General features: G+C 41.8%; 1 protein-coding gene across 1 annotated transcript in view; it reads right to left on the bottom strand.

Annotated features, from left to right (window-relative positions):
- Positions 1-1,463: 1,463 nt before the first annotated feature.
- LOC102044841 (melanopsin-like) overlaps positions 1,464-14,576 on the bottom strand; it is a 33,398-nt gene continuing 20,285 nt past the window's right edge. Inside the window, exons 6-10 of the mRNA XM_005418135.2 lie at positions 14,410-14,565; positions 13,227-13,334; positions 7,566-7,740; positions 5,176-5,325; positions 1,464-1,850 (exon numbers count right to left, since the gene is read on the bottom strand). Coding sequence (XP_005418192.1) covers positions 1,464-1,850; positions 5,176-5,325; positions 7,566-7,740; positions 13,227-13,334; positions 14,410-14,565 — 976 coding nt within the window. The remainder of the gene's footprint in view (positions 1,851-5,175; positions 5,326-7,565; positions 7,741-13,226; positions 13,335-14,409; positions 14,566-14,576) is intronic.

The raw sequence follows: 14,576 nt of genomic DNA, 5'->3' as shown, positions 1-14,576 counted from the left end.
CATCAGGAAAACAGGCAAAGAGAAATTACTTCCCTAGATCAGGCAGTGCAATACACAAAACCTGGAAGTTCTCTCACTGTTCTCGGCACAGTCTAGGATACAGCCAAGGAAATAAACTGAGACTATGAACATAAACTTTCACTCTCTTGTTGAATGTCTGAATGCTATTAGTCTCCCTGGACCAAATATTTACATTATTATATCCAGAGAAGCACCTGATTTCTACTAATATATTTTGATATTATGTGAAGAACAATGTAGTTCAACTTGTTGTCTATGTTTGAAAATCAGAAACTGAAAGGGAAAACATGGAGAAATGGGCAAATGAGTAAAAAAAAGGAAGAGTGCAGTTAGGAATAAAATGCTAGGAGAGTCCTGTGAGCCTGAGCCATAATGTGAAGCACAGATAAAATGAGCACACAATGAGTAACCACAGATAATGATCTAAGTGCAGATCCTGTAGCAAACACCACAGTACTGTGTGGTTCCCTCCCCAAGATGATGTTTTACCCACTTTGAAGGCCTCTGGTAAGTGACCTGTAGAAGACATCTGCTGGTTTGTTTTAGAGGAGATAAGAACCTCCTCTGAACAGACAAATGATATACATCAGCCAAGGCTTTATTTTTGTCAGTGACTTGTCAAGCCAGCTGTGAGCATTCACCCTTTCAATCACAGACTCGTTAGGATACATACATATTTAATCAGGGCTGTAACTCTGAAGGTACTTTGAATGCTTCTACAGTACTGTATGTTTTAGCATATAGCACCTTGCATTTTGACATTTAGGTGACCATGCTAATGCTGAGGTAAAATCCAGATTTCTACCACTAAACTTCAGAGGATTGGAAGCTGAGAATCAGTCACTTCCCAGTGAAAAACCACCAGTTTCTTTCCTTATGTTTAGCATGCTGCCTATTTAAAAAATAAAACACAGCAAAAACAATGCTGAGAATTATTTGATTAAACTCTAGTACTAGGTCATGTAGCCATCTGCCTTACAGCTGGGGCTGGTGGAAGCTGCGGTCTCACGGTGCTTCCAATCGCTGTCCAGAGTAGAGCTGCCAAAACAGGAACGCTGCTCCATGTGCAGATAGCAGAAGCATTCAGCAGCTGACCCTTCTCTCAGTCAGTCATTTTCCCTTCTGCTGGCACCCCCATCAGTGGCACCCCCACCGTGTCACCATCAGTGGCAACAGATCAGGCAGCCTCCTTGACCAATGCCACTCGATTGTGCTGCCACATCTTCCACTGCTCATTTCCTGCAGCACAATCTGAAAGAAAGCCTGTTTCCATGCCTGAGCTGGTTTGGACAAAGATAAATCTGAAGGCTGCCTAGTGACTACTATATAAACATATAAAAAAAAAATCTGATGATCTAAGCTACAAGGCTTCAGTTATTTGGTATAATTAAGTGGAGAAGATGCCAAGAAAATAATTACCGGAAAGTTTTCTTTTGACAAACTTAGGATAGAAACTTCTCAACAGCTTCAAGGAACTCCATAGATGAGCTAAGCCCTTCCAAGTCCAGCAGATTGCCCTTTTTGTCATGAAAGTGGAATAAATCAGTCTCTTCCTCTTCCAGTTCTTCCTGAAACAGATTGGTCTCTGAGGTAGGAATGATGATGATGCGAGGGACTGCATTGCTAGTGAGAGAGTCCACAACTCCATTCACTTGACTTCCTTGAGTTGCCATATGGGAAGTACTTGAGTCTCCACTGGTGACACTGCTGCTATTCAATCTGACAGGCAGAGAAGTTGCTCTCAAGGAGCTGGTCATAAGTGCTGCAGAGGAACTGGGTAGGACAGGCTGCCCAAGCACCTTCTCCAAAGAACTGGAGGAGAGCGAAACCTGGAGTGAAGACATAAGATTTAGCATTGTCAGACACCATGGGGCTGTGGAAAACAGCATTTGGAATATTCATTGCCACTAGTCAATATTTGAGCCACAAGCCCAATTTTCTAAATACTTGAATCATTAACTTGAAGGAAAATCATGATCAGCTAACATGTACTGCTTGGAAAGCAAAACATTAAATGGAACAAAATAAGATGTACTCAAATATCAGCAGAGGCTGAAAAGAAGAAAAAAGAAGAAGAAAACAATAGCTCATGCTTGTATCTGACTTATTTAATCATTAATGAACTGGTATTACTTCATTTTTAATACATCTTGTGCTATCAGGGTACTACATTATTGCACTTCTCTCTCTTCTCATGGAAGAGATCTCAGATAAGACTCAAGTACATTTCATTCTTTATTCTCCTAAAGTTCTGTCAACCTTGTGACAATCTCTGTCTCTCCCCAAAAGCTTCTGATACTACCGCAGGGAAGTTGGTGGCCTTGCATTCACACATTGGAAAGTGCTTCCTCCAAGAAATAAGCAATAAAGACTTTCTTTGCAAAAAATTTCTTATCTGTCTATTTAGAGAGAATTCTGATTTCTAACTTGGCTCTGATTGCAAGGCCTCTGTGTTCTTTCCATAAGTCTTGTGCACAGTATGCAATTCAGAGTCAATTAAGTAAGCTTTGAAAGTGTCAGTTAATATTCAAATACATAGGCAAGGGAAGGCATAAGTAATCAGTTTTGGCTTCTTTAAAAAAAATGACAATCAAGGTGATAAAACCACTGTGTCAGATGGAGATATAAACTAGAAGTCCCTACTTTCGAGGGAAAACCAGTATTTACAGTAAAGTACAGGTTTTACTTCATTTCCATGTGAATTCCCATAGTTCTGTGTCATTCTACTCCACAAGCAGGAATCATTCACAAATCCCCATTGATAATGATTTCTCCAGCTGCTGTATCTACCAAGTGTAGGAAAGCACACTGTGCTAAAAAAAGTAGTTTAAATCAGTGTGACAGAGAAGAAAAGTCCATTCTTCCATATGAAAGATAATAATAGAATGAAAAAATCCAACTCCAAAACTACTCCTTCCTGTTTCAAGTGCTGTTTACACTGCAACAGAAGGACAGGTTCCTTTTGGATGTGGCTTGGTGGGCACAACACCCACTTAGAAGTTTTTTTAATAGCTTTCACATCAGGTAATCCCCTTGAAACAAAATCTGATTGCAGAGGGGACATTTGACCTCTCTTCTTTGAAATCAAGTATCCAAACTCCCATTTTAATACTTCCAGAAAAGCCTCTTCATTGCCATGTTAAATTTCCAGGTGTTAGCCTTCATCAAGTTTGTTACTATCATAACTGAAATAAGTCATGGGGCTGGATCATATCTTTGTAGCAGCACAGAAAACAGTCACATGCATTTTTATGCTTTGGAATGCACCAAACCTGGGACACTGACTGGCTTGTCCACAACTGAGTGTTTTTGGAAGTAATCTAATTGGAATTCAGTCAAAGACAATCCAGTAATGCTATTAAAACCTTAAAATAAATATTAAAAAATGCATTGGTGCTTCTTTAGTGTTTGTTGGAGTTTTCCTTTTTTTTTAAAGGATAAATGGGTGGTCTTATTGTGAAACACTCTAACTGAGCTTGACAAATAAATATTTGCTCTGATAGTATGAATAGCAATGCATTGCATTGAGCTACAATGAACACACAAAGGATCTACACAACACATAGGAGTCTCTGCTGAAAACAGTAAGAAAAGCAAATGAGGCTTTGAACATTCAATGCAAACATTCAGTATAAATAAACTCATAGCTCAGTGAATGCCACTGAAAGTCTAAAGGGTTATTTATCAAAGTAATTCAAGAGATGTCTTTCAAAGGCAAAGTATAGCACATGAGCCTTCTTGTAGGCTACACAATTGCTGAATTCCAGATTCAGATTTATTTCTTTTATTGCTGAACTGTTCATGCAGACCACCTGAGATTTACTTCCCTTCTCCTTCCTTGTGAGACAGAAAGCCAGTGATTCTCCAGAACCTGGAGACAGTATCTTTTGCCACTTGGCTACAACCTTGGACACACTTGGCTGCTGAAGAAGGCAGCAAAACTAAGTAAGAGATTTGAGCCCATGTTGTCTGACACCACATTTGAAGCTGCTGTTTTTCCTCCAATACTGTTCACAACAGTTACAGGAAAAGAACAAGGTTTCTCAGGACTTGATCTTAATGACACACATGAAAGAAGACAGGACAGAGGCATGCAGGAATTGGATCATGAGGTGGCTGGAAATTTTCAGAGCAGTTCCTGCTTTAAACCATGCTGTCTCTAGACAATTACCATCAGATCTGGAAGGGAGCACAGGGGACAGAAGCAGATGCTGTAGCTGCCCAAGGTGTGGGTGTTTGTCCACATGCACTAAAGTAACCCCATGAAAGGGTGCCTCCATCAAAAAAGGGCGTGCTACTCAATCCAGGCACATACAGGGGCTTGTAAGCCACATCAGTCTTTCCCTGAAAAGGCAGCACTGGTGTATGCCTGACACTGTGACACCCATACAAAAACTCATTTGGAAACTGGTGTTACAATCTGGCAGAAGCTGACTCATGGGTGACCTATTGCCCCCATCAGGGAATGGAGTGCTCCTCAACAACAGGGCACCAAACTTCAGTGGTTTGGCCAACGAGGGTGATGCATCCACAGAGGATGCACTGAGTACTCACCATCTCCTCTCTCAGTGAGGGAAGGGTGGCAGCTGCCAGACTCTCCCACTCTTAGGGAGAAATGGGAGTTTCTTTCTCATCTTCCCCCTCAACAAAAATAAAACATTTTAATGTACACTGAAAAGAAGGAAAATGGTGGCTTCTATCATGTCAAACTGTTTTGCAGACTTGTCTTTACTCTAAAAGGAGACTGCCACAGTATGGACACAAGGACCATGATGGAAGGAACAATAAATAGGCAAAGAACTCATCTTCTTCCATCTGATGCTACTGACTATACCTTAATGCAGCTTCAGAGCTTTAAGCACAGCTGGCTTTCCAAAAACAGGCAAATATCAGTTAAAAAGTGAAAAAAGTTAATTAGGCATTACTGGCACTCTCACTTGTCACACACAGACACACACACAAAAAAAAAAGAAAAAAAAGAAAGAAAGGAAGAAAAGAAATAACAGCAAGGAGAAAGAGGATGTTGGAATCAGTATAAATAAGGCCCACAGATGAAATAGATGGGCAAAAGCTGAATTATCATTCCAGAGATGATGTCCTGCAGCAAGATTAGCACTAAAATGGAGAGTACTCAGCTGAGAGTTTTTTCCATACCTTTTGGGTAGTGGATGCATCACAGCTGCAGGTCTTTGGGAGCAGGTCTCTCTTTTCTTGTCTCACACTTGTGGAGAAAGAATGACTTCGGCGAGGCTTCAGTTTCTCTTGAGCTGGCTCCACAGGGTCGAGCTCTACGTTGCTCCAGGTCTAATCACAAATTGATAAAGGATTTCAGACAGTTGCATCCTTTCTGAAATTCTTGTAACTTCTCAAACTCTAGCAAAACCCATGCACATTCACAGAAAAGTAAAGCCATTCTAACATAGGTCTCACACTCAAAACTCTCCTGGGGAGAGGCTTTATTTTCAGTCTTGTTACTTACCCTGGACTATTTTGCTTGCTGACCAAAAATAAAACCAACGTGGAAATAATGAAAATTTATTTAAACACCAGAATGTTTTTCACCCTTTTTTATCTCATTGCTTATGCGACACTTATACCTGCAGAGCATCTGAATTCTAAAGATGGGAGCCAATACAATCAATCTGTTTAATATGTCTTGTGGCATTCTGTGTGGCCACCAGCTGATACAAAACCCTGGACATGGACAGATCCAAAACCATGTGTGCATATATCCCAGCAGAATATCCAGATCACCAAGGGCTTCTCAATCTACATGAGCTTGCTGATTCTACAAACCCTCATTAGTACATGGGAGACTGTGGGTGGGCTTTGCTCTAGTTTTCTAAGAGCATGTCAGTAATGAAGCACAAATGGGACATTGCAAAAGTGCTCCTCCCTTTACAGGCCTGGGGTGAGGCCGTCTGTCATCCCTTACTTTGTGGTTACTTTTTGATTATCAATGATGAGATCATTCCACTCCAACACCAGCTTTTAGACACGGATAGACAGAGGCCAGACAGGCAGACAGGGCTCCACACAAATGGGAAGATAGTGCATAATTCCTCTGCATCACCTTGCTCATACATCTTTGTGTGGGCACCTTTTTATTTCCCCTCACCTGATGAATAAAACTCCTTGGATGAAACGTTCCTTGACATGAATCACAAATACGTTTGTTCCCTTCACTAACATGTACACAACACACAGAAGAAAATGTTGGTGGCAACAGCTGCATCTTTTACAGTGCCAGTATTCCTGGTGTCATTATTTGACCATCAATGTTTTATAGGAGCATTCCAAAATTTCAGTCAGTCCTGCTGTCACGCCAAAGTCATCAAGCTTAGCTTTTATTTCAGCAGCTGCTGTTTCAGCTGAAACCTCTACAGCTGCACTGAGCTGTCAGTTGCCCCAAAGGACAATTGCCTTTGGCTGCATCAACTCAGCACAGCACAGTGCTGTGCACTGCTAACAGCAGGGGTTTTAAAAGAGACTCCCCTAAGCCAAAGTTGTGCCAAAAGCTGAAGCCTCTTACCCTCATTATCCTGTCTTTTTGAGCAGCACCCACATCAAAATACATGCAATCACCTGCTAACATGAACAAACCAAAGCCGAGTAGTGACCAACAGTGAGGAACAGAAAGCTTCTTGGATCAGGATGATGTAGCTGAAATTACTTCATTTGGCATCAAACAAAGGAGTAATGGGAGAAAAATTAGGTTTTTATACATAAAGGTATTTATAAAGGTATAAAAGCTATACCTAGGATTTATAATTTTGTGAGAGGTTACTGGTGGCAGCTCTGAGAGGTTTCTGATGCCCAAACTGAGGGGGAGCAGCACAGGTCCCCAGGAGGGCCAGCCCCTGCCCAGACTTTGCTATGGCTGCCATAGCCCTGAGGAGCCACTTTCCCAGCATCTCTGCAGGCAGAAAGCTTCTTGTGACTGAGAGAGGCTGTGAAGAGTGTCAAGGGATTCTTTTGTTTCTATCTCACTCGGTCACCATCCTTACTGCTGCCTGGGGTATGTTCCTACAAAACATCCCACCATGCTCTAGGGGCAGGAGCCTTTCACTCCTCATGGTTAAAATTCAGGTAAAGAAGTAAAAAATTTCCCATCCTACAGAAAATGGACTTATTCTAAAATAATAAGAGACCTTTTGGATAAGTTATAAAACTTTGGATGGAAGATTGCTTTCTTGTCCTCCAGGCCATCAAGCTACCTAACATAGCCAGTGGTTGGTGACACAGGCAGTGCCTGACAATGGCTCTTTTTAGTTCACATTAAAGACTTAATCTGAACATCCTTGGTCCCAGCAGGCATCAGAACCACACAGATATGCTGGCCTGAATGCTTTTTATGATCATAAATCATCATCCATGAACTTCCAGCTTTGCAGAAATGACCTTACACGACCAAAAAAATTAGCTACACTCTCCCCCTTCCCTTTTCTGTTCTCTAATTTTGAATATGTATTTATAGTGTTGCTTATTTAGAGGCTGAGAAATGTTATACTTACTTTCTTTCATGGAAAGAAGAAAAGACTTACAGTTTCTCCAGCAGAAACAGAGGAAACACAAGTGCTCTTGGTCCTGCCAGCAAGAGAGTGGTGGCTGCAGAGAGAGGTCCTGAAGGATGACTCATTTATGGATCCCCTCAGGAGGTCATTCTTTGATATTCGTATAAGGAACCTCAAGCAGGGAACAGCTTTGTGGATGGTTTTCCTGAGGGAAAACGTGAGAAGAAAAAAAAAGCCAAACCTGTCACACTGAAGACACGGCTTTGAAATTCATGTGGTGCAAATGCTGTCTCTTTCCATCACATCAACACAGCTTCTGTTTTCATTAAGGGGGTCTTAAAGATTACATGCAAACAGCAGGTAGCTGGTGCAAACAACTCAACAGGCTGAAAAGAAAATAACAGGTCCTTCTGGGCCTTGTGTCAAAACACACACAGAAGAGCTGCATAGGTAAGTGATAAGAATTGAAAATATCTTGAAGAGCATGATTGCATATGGTTTATTTAAAATGTCAACCCAGAAAATTTCAGGCTAGTTGGTACAAAGGTCTTCACTGTGCAAAGGCACAGAATGAGTGGAAACAAGGGAAGAGGAAGAGGGCCAGAAGAATCAGATGTTGTTAATTATTTGTATCATGACAGCTACTGTAAACTCCTAGTGAAAATTAACACTGTACAAGCATGGAGGAGAAGGATGGTCTAGACCCCAAATCTGCCTTATTGATTAAATAATAATCTCAGTCATGACTGAGTGAGTCTATTTCTCCTGACCCCAATTGTGCCCCTGCATGGACCAGAAGTGTCCAAGAGCCTCCCCTGGGCAATGCCAGCTGGCCTTTCTCCTCACAGGGCAATGCTAGTCAGAACGCTTCATTTGGTGTAACACCTCCCCAGCACTTCCCAATCCATTATTTCAGCCCAACAGATGAAGCTAATGGGGACCAAAAAAAAAAAAAAATGAACAGGTCAAGAAGTGAGGCAGCAACAAGGCATATGGCAAGGAACTGATGCAGAGGACCATGGATCACTGGGGGATGTCAGTACATTGACTTTACACTGAGATGCAAGTCAAGCAGATGTATATTGTAAAACCTTTTGCTTCTATAGTTACTAGGTTTGTTGAATAACCAGGACATTTTAAATCATCATTTCTATTCTCACAAAAGATCACTCATGTTAAAATTTAAGAGACATGATTCTGGCATCATGAAATGAGGTCACTTGCTTGTAATAAAAAAAAAGAAACCCACCACCACCAAACCTCAATATTTGGCATCATCACTGCACTCTAAACAGTTCTGCAATTCTTTCCTCTGTAGTTTCAAAGGCAAGTGAACAGCAGATCTGTGTCTGCTCTGGAGATGAGGACTGAAAAAAGCTGCCTGCACCATCATTCCTGATCCTGCCCAGATGCCTGTTGGTGACCAGGCAGGGCTCACTGAACAGCGTGGGGCAGAAGGGTGCTCACATGGTGCTAGGTAAAAAAATATGGTTAATGCTGTGCACAAAATAAAAGGCCCTGAGAAAGGGTTTAGAGGACACGAGAAAATGTCAAGCCCCCATGAACTTTCTTTCAGGCTGAAGACCTCAGTCTGGTACTGAAAAGCAGCTGCCAGCTTTCTTCCCCAGCTAAGCTGAACTACTTCCCTCTGACAAATTCAAGTTTGTGAAAAACACACCATCCATCTATTAAATGAGGTTCAGCACAGAGGTCTCCTAATGATAGAGATGCAGGAAATAAATGTCTGATGGTGAACTTTCAAGGAAAACATATGAACATTTTTGAGGTCTTGAGGGACCAGAATTTCTATTTTACTAATATTTGGGAGGAGTATTGAGGGACATTTTGCTGGTTGGGATGAAAGTACAGATTTTGAAGGGAGTTTTAATATTGTAAGTGTGAAATAAAAGGCATAAATGGAGGTACTTATTTAATGATATTCCTATAATCTGAAATAAAAGAGTCACCTAAAGTGACTCTTATATAGTAAGTAATATAGTAATTGCAAGTAACTTCAAAAAAATACTGCAACTCAAAGTTATTTGTGATTATTCATTATTTATGATGTAGGAGTTTTGAACCAATATTTTTTGTGTAATTCTGCTTTGCCTGGGAGCCAGCTGGAAACACAGCATTGCAGAATTTGCTGTTTGCTATGAAAGAATTATTCCAAAACCCAAAACTCCCAAAATGTAAGGGAGTTTCTGCAATAACTCTAACATAGCAACGTGTTAGAGTTATTGTAGAACACAGATACAACATGCAAGTCATTAAAGATGTGAAAGCTTTCTTCCCCACAAAAGAGCATTCCACAAATTAAAACTTTGAGTACATTCCTCACTTACATTTGCTTGCTCCTGTGAGTCCTGTTAAGGAGAAGTGTTATTCTCCTTTCTGCAGGTAGGGAATGAGTGGGCAGGGGGGTGGGTAGATGAGGAGGAATATAGCAAACTCTCAAACCAGTTCTTAGAAGCCAAGTGCTAGCACAAAGGTCACTGTAACATTTTCAGTTACATTCACTAGAATGTACTTTTTTTTTCCTCCATTGTTTAAGGTAAGGAAACCCCACAAAAAGGCTTGGTTTTGCTGGGATTTTAAGATGTGCAGTATTAGGAATTCTCTGTGCAAAAAAGCATCTTGTTTTGCTAGTGGATTGAGCTGGATTTGAACACTCTTGATTCTGATTTCTGGATGCCTCTTTCTAGAAAGATTTGGAAAATAATTTAGATGTAATTTGGTTCAGTAGTTCCAATATAAAATGACAAATTATCCCTGCTCAAACCCTTAACCCTTTGGCCTGAACAGACTGGCCCATTTATCTGTGCTTGAATAAATTAGTTTCAAGGCATAATGTGAATAATTAGAAGATTTGGAAATTATCCAGAAATAATAACCTTAACATATATATATTCATTATACACTGTTGAAGCAAAATTGGTCCTGCCAACATATTTTTACCAACTGACTTATTAGTGTACTGTAGGGGTTTTTCAGTTTTGAAACTGCATTTTTGATTCATCACAAGGGACTGAACATTACTTCTTTTCCTGACTGGATTGCTCCCAAGTGCACGAAATGTCTTCACAAATCCATAAAAATTTATCTTGTTGATGTGCCTAGAAATAAAGATTAGAAAGCAGGGAAAAAAATAAAAGAAGATAAAAACAAGATACTTATAAAGAAAATGTCTGAAAGCTTGTTGTGGACTCCAGTCTTTTCCTTAACAGTCTTAAGAAGCCACTGCTGATAGGGAAAAGCCTGACTGAAGAAGTTCACTGTCACAGAGCCATAGGATGGTGTGGGTTGGAAGGGATCCTGAAGGAACCTTAAAGATCATCCAGTTCCAAGCCTGATACTGTGGGAGGGACACCTTTCACTAGACCACATTGCTCAAAGCCCTATCCAGCCTGGCCTTGAACACCTCCAGGGAAGCATCCACAGCTTCTCTGGGCAACCTTGCCCACCTTTTGTTCCTTGCAAAAATAATAAACTGAACACAATAACTTTGGTTCAGAAACAAATAATGGGTACTAAACACATCAGACAGCCATCAAAACTTCTCATTGAACTTCTGCAACCTATCAGAAACTAGGCATTCTCCTACTCTAAACTAAAATGCTCTACAGACTTCAAAAAATTCAGATGGTTTTTGGAGGATGCAAAAACTGTTAGTTATGATAGCAGACATTTTCAAGCAAAATATGTCTCCAAAATGGAGAAACAGGGATTTGACAGATGAACCACTTGGTGGAAAAGGAGTTGTCTGGGTGGTCACACCCAAAGAGTTGTGGTCAGTGGCTCAGTGCCCAGATGGAGCTCAGTGAGAGTGGTGACCTCAGGGGTGGGTGTTGGGACCAGCCGTGTTTAACATCGCTGTTGGTCACAGGGACAGTGGGATCAGGAGCACCCTCAGCAGGTTTGGTGATGACTCCAAGCGGTGGGATGGGGCTGCCACACTGAGAGGAAGGATGGCATCCAGAGGGACCTGGACAGGCTGGAGAGGGGAGCCCACAGGAACCTCAGGAAGTTCAACAAGGGCAAGTACAAGGTGCTGTGTGTGGGTCAGGGCAATCCCAAGCACAAACACAGGCTGGGCAGAGAATGGACTGGGAGCAGACCTGCCCAGAAGGACTTGGGGCTGCTGGTGGGTGAGAGGCTGGACATGACCCAGCCATGGGCACTCACAGCCCAGAAAGCCAAACGTGTCCTGGATCATGTCCTGCATCCAGAGGAGTGTGGGCAGCAGGGGAGGGAGAGGATTCTGCCCCTCTGCTCTGCTCTGGTAAGACCCCACCTGCAGGGCTGCATCAGCTCTGGGGTCCCAGTACAAGAAGGACATGGACCTGAAGCAGCAAGTCCAGAGGAGGCTGTGAACATAACCAAAGGGCTGGAGCACCTCTCCTCTGCAGATAGGCTGAGGGAGTTGGGCTGTTCAGCCAGGAGAAAAGAAAGCTTTGGACAGGCCTTACAGCACTGTCCAGTACCTGAATGAGGGCTACAGGAAAGCTGAAGAAGTATTTCTCACAAGGGCATATAGGGATAGGACAAGGGGGAATGGCTTTAAACTGAAAGAGGGAAGGTTTAGCTTGGATATTAGGAAGAAATTTACTGTGGCGCTGGTGAGGCACAGGAACAGGCTGCCCAAAGAAGCTGTGCATGTCTCATCCCTAGAAGTGTTCAAGGCCAGGTTGGATGGGGTTTTGCACAACCTGGTTTTCTGGAAGGTGTCCCTGCCCATGGTAGGTGGTGAGAACTTGATGATACTTAACATGCCTTTCAACCCAAACAATTCTATGATTCTACAGAATCAAAGGGTGAAAGGTTTTCACCCTTTTTGGGTGTGTTTTGACCAGCCTTCTGAGAAACCTTCACTTTTCTTACAACCACACTATCATGCATCAGACATCCTAAACAATGAACTCAATTTCCAGCTCCCAAGTCTGAGTTGTCAGGCAATGGAATTTACCAGCTTTTCCACTTCTTGGGTGAAACAAGCCTCATACCAATGACTAACCCTGCCATCTAGTGGTATTTATACATTTATCACATTTCCTACCATGGCATCCCTGTGTTTTCTCAGAACTTTTGACAAAACATCACTTTGTGGTAGCTATGCTTTGAAAGATTTGCAAAAAATTCTACAGGTATGCTGGATGGCAGGTCTGTAACAAGTATATCCCCTTGGTATAATAAAGTAATTTTTGCTGCCAGTGTCCCAAAATTTTTTGCAAAAAAATTCTTCAGAAAACCAAACCTTGAACATATGCATATAGAGCTGCTTAAATTGGTAAGGATGTGATTTTTGGAGCCTCACTGGTGGGGACCTTTTCTCTAGAGAATGCTCTGTAGTGGCTGTCTCTGGTATGATGAAAGGTGACCTGAGCATCATCTTCTCCTGCTGTCAGTCATGGTGTTGTGCAGCTCCACAGGGCAGAGCAGGACTCTTGAGGGTGAGGAAAGGTGAAAGGAAGGACTGTTCTCTTTTGGCCACTCCCCAGGCCATATCTGGAGTTGCCATGTACCAGCTGGGTCTGACCATTGGGAGCCCACCATGGCCTGGTCAGTGTGGGAACATGGAACATGCACTGCACAGGGTGAGGCTGAAGGAATGAGGGTAGTTTGTTCTGTGTAAAAAATTCACATTTGCATGTACAGTTGTACACATACTACATACCTATGTATTTACTGTACCTGTATCTTGGGTGAATTATTGCATAAATGATGGGGTTGTAGATTGCAGAAGCTTTGGCAATAACTGCTGGCACAGATTTGGAATATGGTGTTAGGCTGTTGCCTCGACTAAAACAAAGCAAAAACATTACACACAGCTATGCCATGGATTACATGGATACTATATTACTAAAACATTCTACTCTTTAAAATTGGTTTTGTGCTAATATCTTTTTATAAGAAATACACCTGTAAAGTTGATTCATTCCAGTGACTTCTTTGCTCAGAGGAAAGGTTTGAATTTGACAGCATGTACTGGGTTTTATTCACTTAAAGAAGACCAAAGACATATAACAAGTAATTTTAGGATGACTAGGATCATAAAGGATCACTTTCCCTGTTTCTACAATAGACAAATAAAAAACAACCTTAAAAACAAAACACTAAAACTCCAACAAAAGAACCCCCTTTGTGGCCATCTGGGAAAAGTGAATGATGATAGAAATCAACGATGATGATAGAAATCAAACCAAAACCATCTTTCAGCAGCAGCATGTGTGCTGCACAATAATGCGTGTCAGCGCCTCAATTCTGAGTACAGCAGAAGGAAGAGAGGACTGGAAGTGGTTTGAAACCCATATTTCCCTTCAGACTTTAAGCTCCCACAGTCAGTCAGGTGTGACCAATGTCAGTGCAGCATAAGCACAATCATGGGATCACAGAATGGTTTGAGTTGGAAGACACCTTAAAGATCATCCAGCCCAACCTCTCTGCCATGGGCAAGGACATCTTTCACTAGATGAGCTTGCTCAAGGCCCCATCCAACCGGGCCTTGAAGAGTAGAACATGCATTGACAACATACCAGTGCTGTGAAAAATGGGTGGAGGAGACAGCAGTGTACGGAAGGAAGGAGGGTATTAGGAGATAAAGGAGGTAACTCCTCCAGTTTATACAAAGAAAGCATCATGTGGGAGATAAAACATTGTGTACCAAATATTAAGACTAAAAAGTCATAATAGTTTCTAAATGCATAGATAAATAATCCCTTTTCTGCTTTATTCACAAGGATATAGTGAGGAATGAATATCACCTCTAAGGTAGTAATTATTTAAGACCCATTCAAAAAGGAGATTTGCCTCATGTGGATGATAGTACGAATCTTATTTGCTTAACCCCTGCTGTTTGGATTGCTCTTCCACTTACCCTGCCCAGGCAATTAAGGTGACACAAGCATATGGAGACCAGGACAAGACAAACACAATGATGACCACAAAAGCAATTTTTGCCAGCTTCCACTCATTCTTTATGGACTGAGAGAGGTAGGATTTCCGGCTGCAGGACCCCAGCTTTTCAACATCTCTGTAAGGGGG

This window comes from Geospiza fortis, unplaced genomic scaffold (genome assembly GCF_000277835.1).
Source record: "Geospiza fortis unplaced genomic scaffold, GeoFor_1.0 scaffold11, whole genome shotgun sequence".
Taxonomy (NCBI): domain Eukaryota; kingdom Metazoa; phylum Chordata; class Aves; order Passeriformes; family Thraupidae; genus Geospiza; species Geospiza fortis.
Note: the sequence above shows the minus strand (reverse complement) of the source record. Positions and strands in the feature narration are given on the sequence as shown.